This window comes from Orcinus orca, chromosome 1, assembly GCF_937001465.1.
Source record: "Orcinus orca chromosome 1, mOrcOrc1.1, whole genome shotgun sequence".
Classification (NCBI taxonomy): domain Eukaryota; kingdom Metazoa; phylum Chordata; class Mammalia; order Artiodactyla; family Delphinidae; genus Orcinus; species Orcinus orca.
This window is the reverse complement of record NC_064559.1, coordinates 195,021,400-195,043,019: the sequence shown is the minus strand read 5'-3', so window position 1 is coordinate 195,043,019 and position 21,620 is coordinate 195,021,400. Positions and strand designations below refer to the sequence as shown.

Sequence of the window (21,620 nt, the reverse complement as noted above, 5' to 3'; positions counted from 1 at the left end):
CTGTTTCTGTGGCCCGGAAAAGATATGAGCTCCTCCGTTACCATCATGTCCTTTCCCAGGACCGTTGGGAGCTCAGCCCCAATTTGCAAAGCCACTCTGAGCAAGCCAGTTCCATTCCCTGGGCCAGTTTCTTCTCATCAATGAAATGAAAGTATCATATTCCATCTGAGAGAGCAAACATTTTATCCATACATTGCTCCAGTGACTTGTGGTTGGTTTGAGAAGAATTCTGAAGTCACATCTGAGCTCAGCAGGAAGAAGTGCAGGGATGGATTAGTAATGTCTTCCCTGGGCAAGAGAATGGAAGGTTGTAGCCCGTGTGCTTTGTGTCTCCAAGTTTGGGACCACATGGTCTCTAAGCACCCTTCCTGCTCTAATAATCTTTGAGAAGCAGCACAGTTATAGAATGCAGACTCTAATGCCTGACAGTGCTAATTCAGCTCTAGCTGTGTGTCCTGAGTAACTCACCTTACCACTCGGAGCCTCAATTTTCTGATCTATAAATGGGGATGATAACAACTAACTCATTATCATCATCATCATCAAACTAGGCTCAGGATGGGGGATAAAGGTACAGGCCGTAGCACAGGGTTGGCACTACATCTCACGTACTTAGTGCTCACCAGATAGTAGTTAAGGTCATAGTTGTCATTGCTGTGGGTCTGGGGGCCCTTTCCCCAACCAGCCAAACTCCAGAGCAGAATACTTATGACCAGACTTCAGTATCCCTTCTTAGCATCTGCTTCAACCACTGGGCATGGGCCTCAGCCTTTGCCTGGTTGAACATTTCAGAGGCTCCTGGACCCCTGAATTCTTATCACAAAGTCTTATCACAAAAGTCCTCCCTTATAGCTCCACCATCTCTTCTAGTATTCACCTCCTCTGGAAAATCCCCCTTCCTCATGGCCAGCGTTTTTCACCTCTCTAGGTCCTCTTGCATGTTGGATGAGGGTCACTGACCTGGGGATTGGGGAACTGTCTCAAGATCTTTCTTTATTAATTCAACAAATATGTGTTGGTTCTAAGGACCCACAAATGACCTAGTCCCTGACTTCAATAAGTTCCTGTCCGGTCATGGAGGCAATGAGAAGTAGTAATAATAAAATTTTAAACAATGAAGATGTTGATGACATTGAGAATGCACCGAATGGTTTCCAAGAGCCAGGGCCAATGCTGGGCACATTTTACACATTATCTCACTTAAGCCCATGGCCTTGGATCAAACAGACCTGGGTTCAGATGCTGGCGCTGGCCACTTTCTAACTGTGTGACCTTAAGCAAATCACAATTTTGCTAAGCCTTAGTTTCCTGATCTGTTAAATGGGATAATTATAGGCAGTACATCATAGGACTATTCTGAGAATTACACAAGATGCATAACATACTTAACCATGACAGACACTTAAAACACTTAAGAACAATAGTAGTTAATATTTACTGAGTGCTCACTATGTGCTACAAGTTATGCTAAGTCCTTTACACAAAAATCCCATGAAATGGGAATTATTCTTCTCACTTTACGTATGAGGAAACTGAGCCATAGAGAGGTAAGTCACTTTACCAGAGATCACACAGATAGTAAGTGGCACCATTGGGACTCAAACCCAAGGAGTTCAGCTTCAGAGTCTGTGCTTTTTTTTTTTTTTTTTTTGCGATACGCCGGCCTCTCACTGTTGTGGCCTCTCCCGTTGCGGAGCACAGGCTCCGGACACGCAGGCTCAGCGGCCATGGCTCACGGGCCCAGCCACTCCGCGGCATGTGGGATCTTCCCGGACCGGGGCACGAACCCGTGTCCCCTGCATCGGCAGGCGGACTCTCAACCACTGCGCCACCAGGGAAGCCCGAGTCTGTGCTTTTAACTGCCTCTGTATATGTGTCAGATAATTATTATTATTGATTCTCATATCAAATTGAGATGCAGGCATTATTATGCCCATTTTATAGATGAGAAATTGAGAGTTGGAGCAGTTCACGGACTTGTCCAAGGTTACTTGTGAGTGAGTGACGGCCAGTTCTCCACCCGAGCATGACAGATGCTCTGCCAGGAGCGGAACAGACCGGGGATCCAAGGAGACCCAGTGTGGTGGGGATGCAGGGGGTCATGACCCCCAGAGCCAGGCTGAGAACACTGTGCTGTGCTTTCTCCCCAGCCGAGTACCAGACAAGCATCCAGGAGAAGCTGCCCCTCATCATCGGCTCCTCGGCAGCTGGCCTGGTCTTCCTCATCGCTGTGGTTGTGATCGCCATCGTGTGTAACAGGTGGGTGGTGTCCCCCGGCCTGGTCCAGGCCTGGCTGTCCAAGAGGGCTGTCCGCCCATTCTGCCATTCCTGAACAGTGTCTGTGAACAGAGGGGACAGGAGGGGCTCGGGTGGCCTGGAGACCCACAAGTGGCCTCCCACTGCCTAAATGGCCACCGTTGGCAGTCCATCCCTTTGATTCAAGCATTGCCCTGGACAAGTCCACTATTCGAGGAGGTGGCACATTGAGACACTAATACTCCAGCATGAAGGGACGTCTCAGAACAGTGGGTGGGAAAGACTGCAGGATGCCAGGAGCCAGGGATGGTGGAGAGGGAGTACCAATCGCCCTACTTTCTGCTCTAGTAGAGGCCCCTTCATGAATAGGGCCATAAGCAGACTGAGGAACTCGGGTAAGCCCCCCTGGCTGAGGTGGCTGGAAGGAAGGGGAGAGGACACGGACAGGAAGAGGTGCAGGAAAGGGCATCCCAAGTGGCTGGCACAGCACAGGCAAAGGCAGGCGATGGGACCGGTTCCTGGACTTCTGCTGGGCTTAATGCAAAGACTCTCCCTTCTTCCTTAGAGCTCCCCACTTAAGAACAGACTAGGTCATAAGGTCAGATGGACAGAAGCCCCTGAGTTTCTGGGGCCAGGGGCCATGGCCAGAGATGACTTTGCTCTTTGAAAGGGGCTCAGCTGGTGAGGGGACAGGGGAAATCGTGAGCCTGGACTTGAAGGAGGAGAGGTGACAAGAGCTGAGTGGGACCAGGGTGGGTGAGGCTGCTTGGCCAGGGGCCAGCAGGGCGTCCTCTGGCAAGGGGGTGGTTTCAAGGGCCTGCCCACCCTCTCCCTATCACCTACTGTGGCTCCCAGCTCCCCGGGTGCCTCCAGGTGGCTCCAGCCCTTTGCTCTTGTTCCAGAAGACGGGGGTTTGAGCGCGCTGACTCGGAGTACACGGACAAGCTGCAGCACTACACCAGTGGCCACAGTATGTATACCCAGCGGGGCCAGCACCCGGGCCCTCACTGCCAGTGCCCAGCAACCTGTCCAGCCTTCTATCACTGCCTCCACCCCTGCTGCGGTCAGACCGATGCCCAGCGGTTCCCCGAACGAACCGTGCACATGCCACTCCCTCTGCCTGAAGCACTCCCCCTTCTCTTTACCTGGTCCCTCCCTCTCCCTCAGGCCTCATCAGATACAGACCCCTCTGAGAAGCCTTCCCTGACCCCACCCTGGATTTAGGGCCCTCGTCTGTGCTTACACCGTGCCCCCCTACCTGGCTGCGCGGTGACGACCGCTTCCTTTCTCCCCGCCATTACGCTGGGGGCACGTGGGGACCTGAAATTGTCTGACACTCACCACTGCTTCCCCAGCGCCAGCTGGCGGCCCCGCACACAGCAGGCACTGGGTACAGCCTTGCAGAATAAACACAGGAGTTGAGTGAGATGGTGAGAAGCCCAGGCTCTGGCCTGGGAGGGGAGAGAAGGGAGGCAGGAGGCCCCCTGCTGTGCCTGCTCAGTGCCTCCATTTCCTGCTCCCTCCCACCCCACCTTCAGCCAGGTCTGGGGGCACGTGAGCCACACGCTCCCAGAGCAGATGCCCCTCCTGGGGAGCGGATCAGAGAGAAGAGCAGAGCAGAGATTCCTCTCCGTCTGACCCTGGCAGAACCAACAACCTGTGCAGGGAGGGGACATGTGGGTCCTCGCTTCGGTTCACTCAGCAAACAGGAATTCCAAATAGGCTCAGTGGGGTACCGCAGGGCTCCTCAGTTGGCCACCAAGTAAGGGGGGTCATCAGCACATCGCTTCATTTGTCACATATTTGTTGTGGCCCATGATGTATGTCAGGCCCTGCTCTAGGTGCTGGGGACACACAAGTAAACAAACCAAATATCCCTGCCCTGGTGGAACTTATATCCTAGTGGGAGGCACAGGGGATTTTTAAAAAAACATGCAATAAACGAGTAAAGCGTATGGTATATCAGAAGATGAAAAGTGCCCTGGGAAAAAAAGCAAAGTAGAACAGGGTGATTGGGAGCTGCAGGGGTCAGCGCTTCATTTTTAAATAGGGGAGAAGGGGTGGGCCTCAGCGAGAGGGCTTCCTCTGAACAAAGGTGCAGAGGAGCTGGGGGAGCGAACTGTGTAGAACCTGAGGGAAGAGCATCCCAGGCAGAGGGAATAGCCAGTGCAAAGGCCCTGAGGCTGGAACGTGTCTGGCAGGTTCAGAAACAGCCAGGAAGCTAGTGTGACTGGAGCAGAGTGAGGGGGCAGGAGCAGGAGGTATGAGGGGCCATGACATGTAGATTCTTATCAACCATTGAAGGACCTTGGTTTTCATTCTGAGTGAAATGAGAAGCCTCTGGAAGGGTCTGAGCAAAAGACTGATGTGCTCTGAGTTACAGTTTTCACAGGATTTCTCTGGCTGCCATGTGGAGAAAGGACTGAAGGGGCTGGGCTGTGCCAGGCAAGGACAGAACAGGGGCCGTGAGATGGCTGCTGGGATAATCCAGGGAAGATATGATGGTGGCTGGACCAGGGTGGCAACGGGGGAGGTGGTGGGAAGGGGTTGGATTCTGACACACTTTGAAAGTAGAGCCACCAGATTTGCTGCAGGATTGGATACAGGGTATGCAAGAAAGAGCAACGCCAAGGAGTTCTAGATACTAAGCCTCTGGGTAAGACTTAACTTGAAGTAAAAGTTCCTGGGCTTAAAAATCATTTTAGACATACATGTAAAAATAATTAAACCAGTAACATTTCCAGAAGACAATTTAGATAACTATTTAACTGATATGTGGATGGAGAAGCACCTTCTAAGCACAAAAGCAATGGAAGGACCATAAGACAAAGGTGGACAAATTTAACTACACAGAAATAAAAATCCACCTGTATGTTAAAAATAAAATTCAAGGGCTTCCCTGGTGGCACAGTGGTTGGGAGTCCGCCTGCCGATGCAGGGGACACGGGTTCGTGCCCTGGTACGGGAAGATTCCACATGCCGCAGAGCGGCTGGGCCCGTGAGCCATGGCCACTGAGCGTGCGCATCCGGAGCCTGTGCTCCGCAACGGGAGAGGCCACAACAGTGAGAGGCCCGCGTACCGCAAAAAATAATAATAATAATAAAATAAAATAAAATTCATAAATTCCATCACCCCATCCTACTCCCCAAGTAATAAAATCATGATCATAGATGTAGCTTAAACGTATTGTGTTCTTTGTGCCAAGAACTCTTTTAATGCTTAACGTGTGTGTATTCATTTAATCCTGATAATTTCCCACTTTGAGTATGAGGAAACCAGGACACAGAGAGGTCCCACAGCTGTGCAAGGCAAAAACCAGGGTACAAACCCAGGGTGTCTGGCTCCAGAGCACACACACTTAGCCACGCTGTGCTACCTACACCCTTCTGAGCTAGAATAAGACAGGCTCACATGCTCCGTCACCTGGAACCATTTGGGAGCATCACTATTTAGAGGGTGAGTCAGTAACAAGGAAACAGGTGACAGCAGGGATTTGTTTTCAAAATAGACCCCAGAATAGAACGTGTTGTTCACAGATCAACACATTCTCAAGCTCAAGCTCCTACGCCCTGCATCTGAGCAGGATTTTGTTTTTTGTTTTTTTTCTCAAAGCCCTGCCAGCCCTGTGATCGCATATCCACCAGCAACCCTCTGTGGCTGGGACAGAGGAGGAAGCTGAGGCCCGGGTATGTGTGTGATGGCTCCAAGTCACCCTCACGGGCTCATGTTATCCATCGTTCAGCAGGTGCTGAATGAGTACCGAGGGCTATGGTGCCTGGATGTGGAGCCAGGGGGACTCACCTGGTTTCTCAGCCATACTCTGCTACTGGCCAGCTAGGTGACCTTGGGGAAGCCATCAAACCTCTCTGAGCCTTGGCATCTTTATATGCGAAGCAGTAGGAATGATACTTTCACAGAGTTATGAGGATTAAATGGATATTAAAGCGCTTTGTAATAATAATATTTAACAATAGCCAACTCTTCATGATAACAGTTAACAATTATTCAGTGCTTTCTATTTGCCAAATACTGTACAAAGCCCTTTAAAAAGATTCTCATTTAATCTTTGCGGCCCCCTTACAAGGTAGGGGATTTGTTTATTTATTATCTCCATTTTGTAGATGAAAGAAGTGAGGCACAGAGAGGTTAAGTAACTTGCCAAAGTTCACACAGCCAGGTCAATACAGTGGTTGATCTTGAATTCAAACCCATAAAGCAGCTTATTTGTGACCATTATTACTGGCAGATCCAGAATTCAAATCCAGGTCTCTGGATGCCTGGATCCTCCTTCCCTCATCCTGAATTTCCCATGTGGGTTCAGGATGGCAGTTGGTGACCCTGACAGTCGTAAATCATCCAAGAGTCCAATATTTTCTGAAGACTCTTGCCTGCAGGGGTCCTCATTCAACTTCAGTTCAACAGATGCCCCTCCCGGGAGCCAGGCCTTGTGCAAGGCTCTGGCCACAAGGAGCTCACATTCTATCCCAAGACACAGGCTGGGGAAGCACCCAGAATAAACTGGTAGCCTGGCAGTTGTAAGTGTAGATTTTGCAGCCTGGATTCAAACAACACTTCTGTCATTTATTAGCTGTGTCCATGTCCCCTTGGACAGGTCATTTAACATTTCTTATACCACAGTTTCTTCATCAAAAATGGGAAGGATAATATTATGTTGGACCAAATGAAATTGCCATTTCTGCAGGTCAGAAGCAGTCAAATATTGACAGTTCCATAGAGCTCAGCTTAATAATACTATTTACCTGGGAAGATTGTTAGGGAGGATTAATTGGGTCGATGCCTATAAAGTACCTAGAAAAGGGTCTCGTGTGTGGTAAATCCATGCTAAACTGTGAGCCAATAGTGTTATTAATTTTGGTGAGGCGAAACCAAAGGGTCACCAAAGCAGGGATGGCTGTGCTCAGAGCCGTGCATTCAAAAGCGTTTATTAAGCACCTACTTTATACCACCTTCACATATACTCCAGAGGAAACATTCTAGAGCAAGAGCTCACAACTTGGGGTTCACAGACTCCTAGAGCTTCCAGGGCATGTGAACATTCCAGAATTATATGCTGACTGTGGGCATGTGCACATACACGTGAATACTTTGCCAACAAGCAGATTCATAGCTTTCATCAGGCACTCATGACCCCAAACAGGTGGAGAGAGAAAACCAGCATTACCAATGAGTAATGCTGTTATTCTTCCAGCACCCTCTATGTGCCAGGCCCTGGGATTTAGCGAGAACGAGATAGACATGGCTTCTGTCCCTCTGGGGGAGGGAGGGTAAAGCAAGCACTCGCGCAGGCAGGAGAGTGTTCCAGAAAGGGGTGGCAGGAGGCTGTGGGCCTGTGAATCTGGGAGCCCTGATACAAGGTAGAAAAGCCATACAGACATCCGGGGGAGTGGGTGTGGAGACAGGGCAGCAGGAGCCTGAGGAGAAGGCATTGGCCTCCACTGAAGGGATCCAGGCAGGCTTCACAAGGGAGGTGGCATTTGATCTGGACACAAAGGAGGAAAAGGGTGTTCCAGGTTGAGAGAACCACATGAGCAAAAGCATGGAGGCAAGCAATTATGAGGTGTGTCTGGGACCTCTGGGCAAATAATTCCTTGTGCTGGCATATAGAGGAACAAGGGAGCTGTAAGTGGAGCCCCTCACGGAGCACTTGGAATGCCAGGTGAAGGCATGCACCTCTGTCCTGTAAGGGATAGAGAGCCCTCCTGACTAGCACTCCTGACCAAGGCTTGGGACGGCATCTGATTGGTTGGCAGCGCCCAACTAGGCTTTGAGCTCCTGCCGTGCTTCTCCTTAGCTCCCTGAGCTGACCCATTCCTGTCCTTCCTCCCCAGCTGGCCCGGCAGGAAGGGTTTCTCCCAGTTCTATTGGGAGGGAGACTGAAAGTCAGTCGCCAAGAACCACAGGCCAGACACCGAGTCTGGGCAAAAAAGAGAGCATCTCCGGGGAGCTGATGCACCCTCTCTGAGGAGGGCTGACTTGGGGAAGGAGTCACAGCTGAGTACTCCAGGAGGAGGACGCATGGACCAGATCTGGGTGGATTTCCTCCAGAGGCAGTGAGCATGGTGATTAAGAGCCCCGGCCCTCAGCTCAATTCTGACAGACCTGGGTTCAAATCCTGGCTGTGCCATTTGCTAGCTGTGTGGCCTCGGGCAGATTACTTGGCCTCTCTTAGCTGCAGTTTTCTCACATGTGAAATGAGAATAATGATCCCTTCCTCCAAGAGTTGATGGGTGCAGAAGATGAGATTATGCATGTAAAGAGCCTGGCACAGTGTCGGGCACAGACAAACAGCTAAGAAAGTGGAAGCTGGTATTATTCTTCTTCTATCTCTATCATCTGGATTCTGTCGTCTGACATTCAGTGTCTGTTATGTGCAGAGCGTTATGCAGTATGCCAGGGAGAAAGGAATGAGAAGAAAACATGCACCCATCCCCCTCTTCCCAGGCTCCCACAGCCTAAGATGGTGGTTCTTAACTTCTTTAGGGTCTCAGACTCCTCTGAGTCTGCTAAAAGTTTTGGATCCTATGGCCGGAGAAACACAAATATGCATATGTGTGTATATAAAATCATAAGACAGAAAAATCCAGAAAAAAAATCTATACTCAGGGATAGATTTTTGGAGAACTTTTACTTTCAACAATATATATTTACGTAAATTTTAAACTATTTATAAGGAGCATAAATTACTTTTCTAATTCAAAGAGACAATAATAATAAATGCATTCCATTTCAGCAGCTCCACCAAACCCATCCTGGGACTGCCAAGTGGTTCACAGACCCAAATTAAGAAAACCCTGACCTAAAGGGCTAGACAGACACCCACACAAATAATCCAAAATAAGAATAATGTATTAGAGCAGCGGTTGGCAAGCTTTTCTGTAAAGGGTCAGACAGTAAATATTTTAGGCTCTGCAGGCCTTATGGTCTCTGTTGTAACGGCTCAATTCAGCCACTGTAGCGTGAAAGCAGCCACAGGCAAAGGAATGTGTGTGGCTGTGTTCCAATAAAACTTTATTTATGATACTTTATTACAAAATGGGCAGTGGGCCATTTTGCCAACCCCTGTGTTAGCGGTTCCAGCTCTTGGAATACTGGAATGTCTGAATTAGAGGCTGAGAGTGCTCAACTAACATGTCCAAGATCACGCAACTGAGCAGGGCTGTGGCCTCACTCACCAACCAGCCAAGCCTTGCTACGGCCCAGGACTTCACCTCCCAACTCCCAGAGCTGCTGCCTCCAAAGTCACAACTCCTGAAGCCGTGGGAGAATGTGGGCAGGGAGCTGGGGAGCCAGAGGGAGGCCCAGGCTGGGTGAGGGCCAGATGGTCTGGGAAGTGGAAGACTAGTTATCTGGGAGGGGGAATGAGGGGTAGATCATCTTTCCCTTCCTTCAAAGCATTTTGCTGACTCAGTGCTGGGGTCAGAATTGGGTCTTTAACATCCAAGTTACAGTCTTCCCTTCTGCATCAAAAAGTAAAAATCCACATCGGATCAGGAATCAACTTCATATGCCCCATGGCCAGCCTCACACTGATCACCAGGGAATTTGAGATCCAGAAAGGTTTAAGACTTGGCTAGCGGGGTACCTGGGAAGTGGGCCCAGGAGCCATGGGTACTCAGACCCTTGTGAGGCAGCCATTCCAGTGCCTGGGAGGGCTAAGGCAGCCGGGAAGTCTCCTGAGGGGAGAGGAGGCTTGAATGAGGCCTTGAAAGGCAGGGAGATCTCCTTAGCAGAAGCCCAAGAACATGGTCTGTTGCCTGCTCTTTCTATATTTTTGTTCCAATTCTCTCTCTTCCTTCTTGACTTCCTCTTCCTTTACTTTGCACCCCCTGATTGTCTATCACAAGAGTGATAAGCCTATCTATCCTTCCATGCCCACACTCATAACAGACATTGTTAATCAATCTTGACAGTCTTTTAGCTGCTCCAGGAAGCCATTATTAATCAATTAGAGTTGGAACAAAAACTAGAACCTATTTGCTATCCCTGCTGACCTCTCTGTTCCCCTCACCCTTCTACTCAGCTCAGTGCCCATCTGCTCACTGAGGCCCAGAGAGGTCAAGTGAAAGGCAGGGGCTTGCCCCATTCATACAGGGGCCACATGGGAGTGTACTTCCCTCCACCGAGGGACTGGCTCTCACTTTTCTATCTGTCCGCATCTTGTGTCTGCGCACATGACTGAGCCTGGTCTTCTGTCCCAGTGACCCCAGGCATGAAGATCTACATCGACCCTTTCACCTACGAGGACCCCAATGAGGCAGTGCGGGAGTTTGCCAAGGAAATTGACATCTCCTGTGTCAAAATTGAGCAGGTGATCGGAGCAGGTAGGTGACTGGTACCCTCTCAGGTACCATGGCCTCAGCCACGGGTCGGGGGACCACCCCAGTGTGTACTCCAGGGATAGAGGGCAGGATGTGGGGCAGGAGCCTCAGAGGACCCTCCAAGGCCTGAAGGCTCAGAATACCCAAGGTGGAAGGGCCCTCAAAGTTCGCCCAGTAAAACTACTTCATCACCAGATGAGGAAACAGGACTGGGAAGGAACTTGCACATCACATCAGAGATTGAGCTAAGTCTGGAACCCAGGTCTCTGGACTTAGTCTAGTGCTTTGTCCTTCCCACCATTCATCCCAGGTCCCTCGCTCCATCTCCCCAGGTTCCCCTACATCCTTACCCCACACCCAGCCAACTATCACAGGACGGCCATGAAAGGTTTCCTCTTACTCCCAAAGGTGGCTGAGACTCTTCTGGGCCCTTGCATTCTATAAAGGGGTTGTGTGTCTGTGAGGATGAGCTGACCACTGAGGAGGAAAAGCTCCTGCAGGTCCCAGGAGCAGAGGTTACAGGGAACAGGGAGGGAGGGGGCACTTCCACCTGGTAAGTGACATCCTGCCTCTTTTGGTGTGTCTGTCCCAGGGGAGTTTGGTGAGGTATGCAGCGGCCACCTGAAGCTTCCAGGCAAGAGAGAGATCTTTGTAGCCATCAAGACGCTCAAGTCGGGCTATACTGAGAAGCAGCGCCGGGACTTCCTGAGCGAGGCCTCCATCATGGGCCAGTTCGACCACCCCAACGTCATCCACCTGGAGGGTGTTGTCACCAAGAGCACACCTGTGATGATCATCACCGAGTTTATGGAGAATGGCTCCCTGGACTCCTTCCTCCGGGTAAGGGAAGCCAAGAATGGTGGGGCAGGAAAAGGAGTGGTAGACATAGCTTTATACTGTCAGAGGCTGAAAGGGTCTTGGCAAGATCTAGGGCAAGAATGGCTTGCTTGCTGCCACTTTCCATTCCTTTACCCATGCCAGGCATTGCTAATAAATCTCAGACTCTGTCCCACTAAACCCAGAAGCAATCTCAGAGTCCATCTCAATCCAGGAATTCCTCAATCCAGGAAACCACAGCGAGTTGATCAGAGTTGGCATACAACCTGAAATCTGTTCCCTCCAAGCTCTTAACCAGCCTTCTCACTATGCACAAGAGAAAACTGAGGCTCTAAGAGAAGTAGAGTTTGCCCAGTGTCACCCAGAGTGTCGAGATGAGAGCCAGGACTGGAGCAAGGTTTCTTGACCCTGAGTCCAGAGTTTTTACCAGATTTGGATTTTCCCAAAGCTGTACAGGGAGAGAGTTCAGAGCAGAAGGCCAACAGAGGAAAGTTTCTAGGCCCCCCAAGAGATCACAGTCAACCAGCTAGACAAAGAGCACTGACTAGGAATCAGAAGTATGCCATCAGACTAGGTGCTATTTAATAAATATTTATTAAGCACCTAGTACGTGCTAGGCACCTTCCATGCACCTTCTTGTTGAACTCTTGACAGCCCTAGAAGGTGGGTGTTAGTTATCCCCATTTAACACGCAGATGAGGAAACTGAGACTCAGAGAGGTTAGGTCACATGTCCAAGGTTGCACAGCCAGCAAGGGGCAGAGCCAGAGTCAAACCAGCTCCAGAGTCCATGTTCTCTCCACCACCCTGAAACTGGCTTCTCTGAGGTCTCTGAGCATCTGAGTCCTTCCCACCGAGAGCCCAGGCCAGGGCAGCAGGGTCCTGCTCCGGTTTCCCATTCTGAGAATGCTCCAGAGATCTGACTCATGCCCTTCCATTTACTCTGTGTTTCCTCCACTTCTCCCGAAGCAAAATGATGGGCAGTTCACAGTCATCCAGCTGGTGGGCATGCTGCGGGGCATCGCGGCCGGCATGAAGTACCTGGCAGACATGAACTACGTCCACCGCGACCTGGCTGCCCGCAACATCCTCGTCAACAGCAACCTGGTCTGCAAGGTGTCTGACTTTGGGCTCTCACGCTTTCTGGAGGACGATACCTCAGACCCCACCTACACCAGCGCCCTGGTAAGATGGAGGCAGGGAACAGTGGAGTCACAGGGCCAGGGAGGAGGACGAATATCCGTCTCTCCCCGCAATACGTTTTCACCAACACTTGCTCATGCCGAGCGCTGTGCTGGGCCCTGGAGACGTAGAGACATAAACCATGTTTTCTGCCCTCTTGGAGCTCACAGACTGGTGGACACAGATATGCAGAGCACCAGAGAGTGACGGGGCTGTGAGTTAGACACCAGCCTTGGGAGGCAGAGGAAGGCTTGCCAAGAAGGAGTGATAGTTGAGCTGAAAGCCAGGGGCCAGGAAAAGTTTGTCAGATGCCGTATTCTCATGGGGAGCTGTGACTGAAACACAGGCTGTCGGGGAGATTGGTGGGCACCCATGCCGGAGAAGTCGGCAGGGCCAGATCGCGGAGACTCTTGACTGCCCCAGCTCAGGACTCTCTCCCGAAAGCTGTTGGGGTTGTTGAAGGGTTTTAAACAGAAAGGAATAAGACACAATCCCTAGCCTCAGAGGTGGTTCAGATGGGACTTAGGGAAAGATTTGCAGAGGGACCTCAAGGACGAGAAGGAGGTTGCCAGATGGCAGAGTGGGAAAAGGCACTTCATGCGGAGGGGAAGGCATGTGCAAACGCCTGGAGGCCCAGAGCAGCGAGGTGGGTCTGGGGACAGTAAGATACTTCGTGTGGTTGTGCAGCACAGGGCACAGGCTGGGGAGCTTTGCGAGCAGAGGGCATGAGGGTAAGCCTCCCACCCGTTAACCCTCCTCATTCTGTTCCCCAGGGTGGGAAGATCCCCATCCGCTGGACGGCCCCAGAAGCCATCCAATACCGGAAGTTCACCTCGGCCAGTGACGTCTGGAGCTATGGTATCGTCATGTGGGAGGTGATGTCCTATGGGGAGCGACCCTACTGGGACATGACCAACCAGGACGTAAGTCTCCAAGGGGATGGGCAGAGCCTCTCTGGCCAGCCAGACAGGAGGGGAAGATCCAGAACTTCTGGCCTTTTGCGTGTCTCTCAGGGGGGTGGGAACAAGGTCTCTGAGATCCCAGCCCGATGTTGGTTGATTCAAACGTCTGCACGGGACCCTGGACTCTCCAGGGGACTCAGGAGTAGGAAAGGCCTACCCGTCCACAAACCAGCAAATCTTCAGAATGCTGTCACCTGTGGCCAGCCCTGAATGAGACCATATCTGCCCCTCAGGTGTTTACCACCCGTATGGGAGACAAGACAGTTGTTCTGGGAACCAGATGTAGTTATCAGGTGCTACGTATGATCAGGTACTAAAGTGGAGGAGGCAGGTGTCCAGCCCTGTAGGTGTTGGAGCAAGGCCAGTATGGGCAAGATGAGCCAGGAAGTCTTCACAGACAGGTGGGACTCACACAGTAGTGGGACTTGGAGACGCGAGGGCTTCCAGTGGAAGGAACAGCCTGTGCAAAGGCCCAGAAGTGGGATGATGAGGGGTCATGTCGGGGAGCATGGAGAGGAAAGTTGATCCGAAAGGTCTATGAGGTTCAATGATGGGGTGTTTGAAAATCGATCCGAGGAGCTCTGATCTGCAGCAACGCCAGAACAGGGAATGCTTGAGCAGGGAAGGTACCCACAGTCAAGCTGGGGAAGGTGAATTTGGCCCTGGGGGCAGGAGAGTTTGGAGAGGTGCTTGGGCTCTTTTCCCTGACAGAAGAGCCAGGTGGGGTTGCCCACAGGAGGGTCAGCCCGGTGGACCCTGAGGCAGAGGGTATCTCAGGGTGCTGGGTGGGTGAGTGAGGGGAGCAGAACACCCAGCTGCCAGGCCAGACCGAGGCCACAGATGGTGGGAACCCAGGTGAGGCACATACTGGGGCTGCCTCCAGGAAGTGGAGGTAGTTGCCATGGCAACCAAGCAAGTCTGTCGTGCCATGTACTGGGGGCAAGACGGGCCAGGCCAGAGGGCAGATGCTCTGACCTCACCCAGCCAGCCCCACCCGGCCCCTGTGTTGTCCCCAGGTAATCAATGCCATAGAGCAGGACTATCGGCTGCCACCGCCCATGGACTGCCCAAGCGCGCTGCACCAGCTCATGCTGGACTGCTGGCAGAAGGACCGCAACCACCGGCCCAAGTTCGGCCAGATCGTCAACACGCTGGACAAGATGATCCGCAACCCTAACAGCCTCAAAGCCATGGCGCCCCTCTCTTCCGGGTACCGCCCCACCTGTCCCGCCCCTTTTCCCAGTTCTGCCCTGGCCCCACCCCCTCTGGTAAAGCTGAATTGGGATGGGGAAGGACAGCGCTAGTGTCTGTTGGAAAGATGACTACCTTGGGGTGCAGAGTGCAGGACACAGACTATCCTGAGAAGGAGAAGGAAGCCCAGTCTGGTAGAGGAAGCATCTTTTAAAGCATGGTCGGAGAGGACAGCTTTTAAGAGAAATCGTCAGAATCTCGGTGAATAGATTTACTCCTCACTCAGTTTCCTCCTCCACACTTAAACCTGGACCCTCTGACTCGCATTTGCAACCTCCTCGACATGGCCAGGCTCACACACACATGCATGTACACATACAAATATAGTCCCGTACGTGTACGTGAACGTACAGCTGGGCACAAACGCTCATGCTTGTGCTCACACACAGTCTCACACACATGGAGACACCCATTCTCACACAGGTAGGCTCTCACACCTACACACATCCACAGGTCCCTGAGCACACACGTTCAGAAGTACATACTCACCACACAAACACATGCACGCACGCCCCACACTCGGGTTGCCATCCTTATATCAGAGAGACTGGCTCAGGAGGTGCACTAGCTCCAGTGATCCCGGAGCTTTCCTTCTCCCACTGGTCCCAGGGTGCCCTCCATCAGGTCTGCAGCCACAACTGCCTTGCCCGGGCAGCTTCAACAGGCCAGCCCTGGCCCTGCACACTCTTACACTTCAGGACTCTTGATCACACAAGGTTTCTGAGGGGCATCCGGCTAGATATCCTCGGGGTCCAGGGCTGGCTGTGGCCAGAGACTCTCTGGGCCCAAGTCCTTCACCTGCTGAGTTCTTAGGGCCAAGAGATTTTCGTGTTTGCCTCTGCCCATCCCTCCTCACCATGACCCTGCATCAGCCATTCCTGATTCTTCGGATAAAAATCACTCTGAGCTTTTAGCCTGAGGGTCACTTCACACCTCGCCTGCCAGGAAGTCATTCCCACTAGCCCCACCAGCTCTGTCTGGACTTTGGAGAGGCAGTCCACAAGATCAGCTTCCTGTAGCACAACCATGGTAGAGAAGGACAGAATGGCATCAGGGGAGGAAACAGCAAATAATCAGCACAGTTAGTCCAGCTGAAATCCCTCCTCCTCAAAAGAAGAAGCATCTCCCGCCTCTCCACTGTGGTCCAGCCTCTCCGCAGTCCCTGTAGAGGCTTCCCTAGACTTTCCAGGTAACCCCAGCTTTGAGTCCTGCACACGCTCACTCTCGCCTACTCACACATATATGTGTGCACATTTACGTGAGTTCAAACTCCTGCTCTCACACAGAAATGCTCACATACATACACACTCACCTGCGTTCACACACGTGGATGCACATAGCCTGCAAGTGTAGTGCTTACCTTCACCCCCAGGTCAGCATGTGCCCTGACCGTCCCCATTGCCCACCCCACCCCCAGAATCAACCTGCCGCTGCTGGACCGCACGATCCCCGACTACACCAGCTTTAACACAGTGGACGAGTGGCTGGAGGCCATCAAGATGGGGCAGTACAAGGAGAGCTTCGCCAATGCCGGTTTCACTTCCTTCGATGTCGTGTCACAGATGATGATGGAGTAAGTGCCCAGCCGCTTCCACCCACTGCCATTAGCCCCGCTCCCCACCCATCCTGCCACACGGGGGGGGCTCTGGAAAGTGAGGAATAGACCGTGTCCCAGCAGGGATATGGGGGACCAAGGGGCAAGACGGCCAACACGGACTCACATTCATATCAACACCCAGGTCTCCTGCCACCCACTGTCTGTGACCTTGGGCAAATCACAGAACCCTTCTTAGCCCCAGTTTTCTCTTCTGTTAACTGGGGAGTGGTAGGAAGATGAAAGGAGATATAAAGTGAATGACTGGGTACTTAGTAAATGCAGGTTCCCTTCTCCTCCCCCGAAGCAGAGGAGACACGTGCACCTAGGCACCCTGATTCCTAATCACGGGCTCCTCCCATCTCAACATTCACTCACTCCAGCTCCAGACGCCAACCCATTCCCCCAGGTCCTTCACCCCCTCCCTTGCCCCTCTCCAGCAGAAAACCCCTGGAAAAGCCCAGGCAGCTCTACCTGGAAAGAGTCCCTCCACCCCCGCATTTCCCTAACACATGTGCTTCTCTCCCCAAGGGACATTCTCCGGGTTGGGGTCACCTTGGCTGGTCACCAGAAAAAAATCCTGAACAGTATCCAGGTGATGCGGGCACAGATGAACCAGATCCAGTCTGTGGAGGTTTGACGTTCACCTGCCTCAGCTCACCTCTTCCTCCAGGCCCCGCCCCCTCCGCCCCACATGCTGGCCCCCGGTTCTTCGTCCACCGCAGGGTCAGCCACCTGCCAGGAGGCCACGGGCAACAGGAAGAACCAAGCAGCGCTCCAGCCATGAGACGTCACCAAGAACAACACGTGCAACTTCAGATGATGGAAAAAAGGGAATGGGGACAAAAGAAAATAGATCCCGGGAGGGGGCGGGAAACACGAGGAATAGTTTTGAAAGAGGATTCTCATAAGGAAAGCGATCATTGTTCTTGGAGGAGAAAAAGGGCTTGGGAGATTCACGCAGTTTGTCCAATCAGAGATCAAAAGCAGTTTCTCTCCAACTCCCTCTGGGAAGGTGACCTGGCCGGAGCCAAGAAACACTTTCAGGAACACACATGTGAAGGGGAGAGACAGGGGCCACACTTCTCTCCCGTCCCCGGGGCTGCTCTTCCAGGCCTCACTCAACAGCCATGCGCCAGGCGGATGAGCAGGCGATGGGCAACCAACCCCGGAGCCGCTCTTGGAAAATCCAGTCCCGCTGCCTCTGGGCAAACAGAAGAATTTTTCTGTCTCTGGAGAATATTCTAGAAACTCCAATGAAAGAGACTTGTTTCTCCTGTCAGCTCCCGGGGCTGAAAAGGGACTTTTGTCCTCCTGGGTCAGGGAGAACGGGGGGACGCCAGAAAGGTCAGCCTTCCTGAGGTTGACCATCCCCCTCCCCCCGGTCTGCAGCTCACGTCCACGTCATGCGCACGGCTCGGTGGCCATGGCCCAGCTGGGCACCCGCTCCTGCCGGTCCACACCTGGAGGACTGATGCTGCAATGACTGCCATCAGCTACGACTGCCACTGAGAAGGATTGCTCCTACATCTGGGTTTGTTTACAGCAATTTGTGGACTCGGGGGTATTTTGGTCAGGGGTGGATTTGGTTTGGGGGGTTGGGGTTTGTTGGTTGGTTTTTTTTTTATGACAATGAAGTGACACTTTGACATTTCCTACCTTTTGAGGACTTGATCCTTCTCCAGGAAGAAGGTGCTTTCTGCTTCCTGACTTAGGCAATACACCAAGGGCGAGATTTTATATGCACATTTCTGGATTTTTTATATGGTTTTCATTGACACCCTTCCCTCCTCCCCCCTGCATAGAGTTCCCACCTGCTGCCAGGCCTCACCAAAGCCGACTGCCACGGGGCCATCTGGGCCATTCAGAGACTGAGTGAGATTTGGGTGGAGGGTGGGGGCCAAGGTGGAGGAGCATCCCACCCCAGGACTGTTTCTGAAAGCAACGGATTGAGGAGGAGGCTGCAGGGTCAGAAGCCTCTGCCCACATCTCCATCTCCTTCTGTCCCAGTCTATCCAGTACTTCCCAGGCAAACAGGCCCCTTCGAGGTTCCTGAGTGCCCTCGGGTGGCCAGAACCCAGTTTTGTCTCTGGGAGCCTAAACCAGGCCAGGACCCAGGTCATTCACTGTGATATCCCAGCCCTCCAGAGCATCACTGTCAGACCACGTGCAGGCGTGCTCCTCTCCTCCCCTTGCAAGAAAGCATGTGATTTCTCTCCCACCTCCTTCCCTCCACCAGACCTTTGCCCAGGTCTGAAAGTCTTGGCCGTGGGAAAATAATCAGCCAAGTGGTCTGGCCACAGGCTCTCTACTATGAGTAAATGCAGCTACCTGAGCAGAACAATCGGTTAGTGAACTGAATGGAAATAAACACTTTAGTTAGAAAATGACCCCTGTTCTCTGTCAGTTCCCACAGAGACCCTGGCACCTTTGGGACATGTCAAGTGACCCATGATGCTCTTCTAAGGGACTTTTCCTACCTCAGCGTTCCCGAAGGCCCAGGGCTGAGAAAACACATGGAGGACACCAGTGGTCCATGTGGCCTTTCTGGCTCTGGCTTGTCAAAAGCACAGGCAATGAAAGAAGTGAGTCGGAAGTGGCTCAGAACTTGGAGTCTGATGCCCTGCAGATCAGTGGGAACCACTGCAGGACACATTAGGAGCAGGGAGGTGACAGCAGTGCACTCGCTCTTTTGGGCCAGAGAAAGGGGGCCCTGGTATTAAGTGAGCTGTGATGGTGGCAGTGTGAGGGTCCCGGAGAACCCATGGATCCGCAGTCAAAGCCACAGGTATTATCACCTTATCCTGGTCAACTCTAATATCCTCTGAGCAGATGGATTTCTACTCACGTACAATCAAAATTCTTCGTGTGGAAGGAGGAGGCTGGGGAGCGGGAGCCAGGGACGCCACATCTCAGGACCTTTCCCTTTGTCCGTGGGAGGCTGACCAGTGAGAAAGATTCATGCCGCAGGTGGTCACCTAAAGGCCCCTCAGTGAGAGCAAGCGTCCAGCACGGACCAGCCTGTCATCTGTCACTCACCTGTTCTCAGAGCCCGAGATGCAAGGGGAAGGAAGGGATTAGAGGGGAGCATGGGCCCCCCCAGGGGGAACAGCAGAGCAAGCCACAAGGAAGGCATTGGCTGGTTTCCCACGAACTGGCCAGCCTTGGCCCAGCCAGCTGCCCTTTGTGCCCCAAAGATGCCCAGCACGGGTGGCAGCTGTCCCGACACACAAGGTCACCTTCTGGAGGGAGCTGCCCTGATGCTCTTCAGATTAACTCTGTCTCCTCAGCCCGTCCCCCCAACTGCTCTGGGGCCCCATAGGGGGCTGGCAGTCGGTGCTTCCTGTCAGATGGCTTCCTGTCCTAAGCCGCTAGGCTGGTGTCTGCTAGCCAGCACGTCTGCCCATCCACCCTTCAGGGCTTGAGTCCTCCGTGGTCCTGGGCCTCCACGTGCCTGCTTCTCAAGAGTTAGGGTGCTACCCAAACCCTCTGTCTCTACTTCAGGGTAACAGACAGACGTCGCTGTGACTGTCCAGGGTGCAGGCAGATGCTCATCTCTCCCCGCTGCTGGGGCAGCTCCCCCCACCACCTCTTGCCTGCTTCTCAGTGGGGATGGTGGGCCATGCTGCCAAGCGCCTTCCACTGATGGCTGCCTGCTCGCCCGGGCACACGGCTCTGAGCCACCCGCTGCCTGGTTACTAATCCTTTCCTGGCTCAACCTCCCCAAGTGCCAGCCCCCACCTGCCCAGCAGTGTGAGAGGAGTTTCCGGCCGCTCTGCACACAGTTGGTACTTGAGGAAAGAAAGCTGCCTTGCAAACATGGGCCAGGGCACCATGGAAATGGGGACCAGCTGCTCTGAGAGGGTGTGACAGGCAGATCTGCACAGCGCCAGGCTGGGTAATAGAGAGCCGTGCCGTCGCCCCCGCTCCTACTGCCCCAGAAGCGCCCCCAGATGGGTCAGATGGGTTACTGTTGATGATCAGCAGGCCTCTTCCTGGGGGATGATACTGTAAATATCTATCAACCGGTAAGATGTGGGCAAACCAATCAGAATAGATGATGGCCGTAGCGCTACACCAAAAGGCCCCAGAGTAGGGGCTGGGGTGGCGGGGGCAGTCGGGGATACTTGGGGCGGTGGCTGTTGGCTACCCAATGGTGCCTCCTGCTCAGATGGCGTCAGCTGGACTTTCCCCATCATTTCTGGTCGGTCCCTCTCAGGGAGCTCTCTGCCACCCCTTCATGTGCACTCACTAGCTTTGCACCCCCGTCAGATCAGGGGCTCATCTCCAGAAGACTAGGAGGCCCCGCCCCGTGCCAGCCCCTCCTCACCCCTGGCTGAAGCACAGGCAGCAGTCATGGCCCCAGACCACTGCCCACCCCGGTGCTGGGCCCTCAGCCACTCCTGGCTCTCCCCTGAGCCCCTGAAGTTCCAAATGGTCCCAAAGGTTGGATGACTTGTCCGAGGAAATCATGTAAATGCATTCGAAGGTCAGGATGAGGCATGATGCTAGGGGGAAAGCACACTGCCACCAGAGTGGCAGCTCTGACCACTAACTTAAGACACAGATCTGGGCAAGCCAGCTCCCCTGAGCCTCACTCTTACGTTTGTAAAATGAGCGGACTGGACTGGGTGAGCCAAGCATGCGAAACACTTTGTACACTGCAGCCCTGTGAGGAGGGACTATTTCCTTCCACAGATGGGGCTGGGGGGCTGGGGGAGAATGGGCTCAGAGAGAGGAAGTAGCCTGCTCAGGATTCCATAGCCAGGAAGAGGCAGAGCAGGGCTGTGTCTACCTGCTTCCAAAGCCCACTCCGCCACACTCAGACGACATGAAGCACCTGATGTCTGGATGCTGGTTGGTAAGATAAGGGAAAGAGCAAATGGGCTGGGATTGTCATGGAGGGCTTCACAGAGGAGGCTGTCTTGACAATAACAGACGTTGAGAGAAAGGTCACTCCAACTGGGAGGTGCAGTGTAACCAAAGATGCAAAGGCCAGAAGGGTTAGCAGTGAGGAGTCGTTTCTGGATGGACCGGAGCAGTGCTGGAAGGTGGGGGCTGGTTTAAGGGGAGGTTGAGGCAGTTTGGACACGATGCTCAGTCCAGCCACAACAGGTTCTTGAGAACAAGAGTGGCAGAGTCAGCATCAAGTGCTAGAAGGAGCAGTCAGTTCGGCCATCAGATGGGAGCAGGATGCCT

General features: G+C 52.8%; 1 protein-coding gene across 2 annotated transcripts in view; it reads left to right on the top strand.

Moving 5' to 3' along the window:
• EPHB2 (EPH receptor B2) overlaps positions 1-19,006 on the top strand; it is a 186,947-nt gene extending 167,941 nt beyond the window's left edge. The window contains exons 8-16 of one of the 2 annotated variants that reach the window (XM_004272520.3): positions 2,151-2,259; positions 3,159-3,226; positions 10,477-10,599; positions 11,189-11,436; positions 12,402-12,617; positions 13,388-13,537; positions 14,593-14,786; positions 16,245-16,400; positions 16,953-19,006. In XM_004272520.3, coding sequence (XP_004272568.1) covers positions 2,151-2,259; positions 3,159-3,226; positions 10,477-10,599; positions 11,189-11,436; positions 12,402-12,617; positions 13,388-13,537; positions 14,593-14,786; positions 16,245-16,400; positions 16,953-17,061 — 1,373 coding nt within the window. In that variant the 3' untranslated portion in view covers positions 17,062-19,006. The remainder of the gene's footprint in view (positions 1-2,150; positions 2,260-3,158; positions 3,227-10,476; positions 10,600-11,188; positions 11,437-12,401; positions 12,618-13,387; positions 13,538-14,592; positions 14,787-16,244; positions 16,401-16,952) is intronic. The other variant, XM_012533953.3, reaches the window with a different exon arrangement.
• The last annotated feature ends 2,614 nt before the right edge of the window (positions 19,007-21,620 follow it).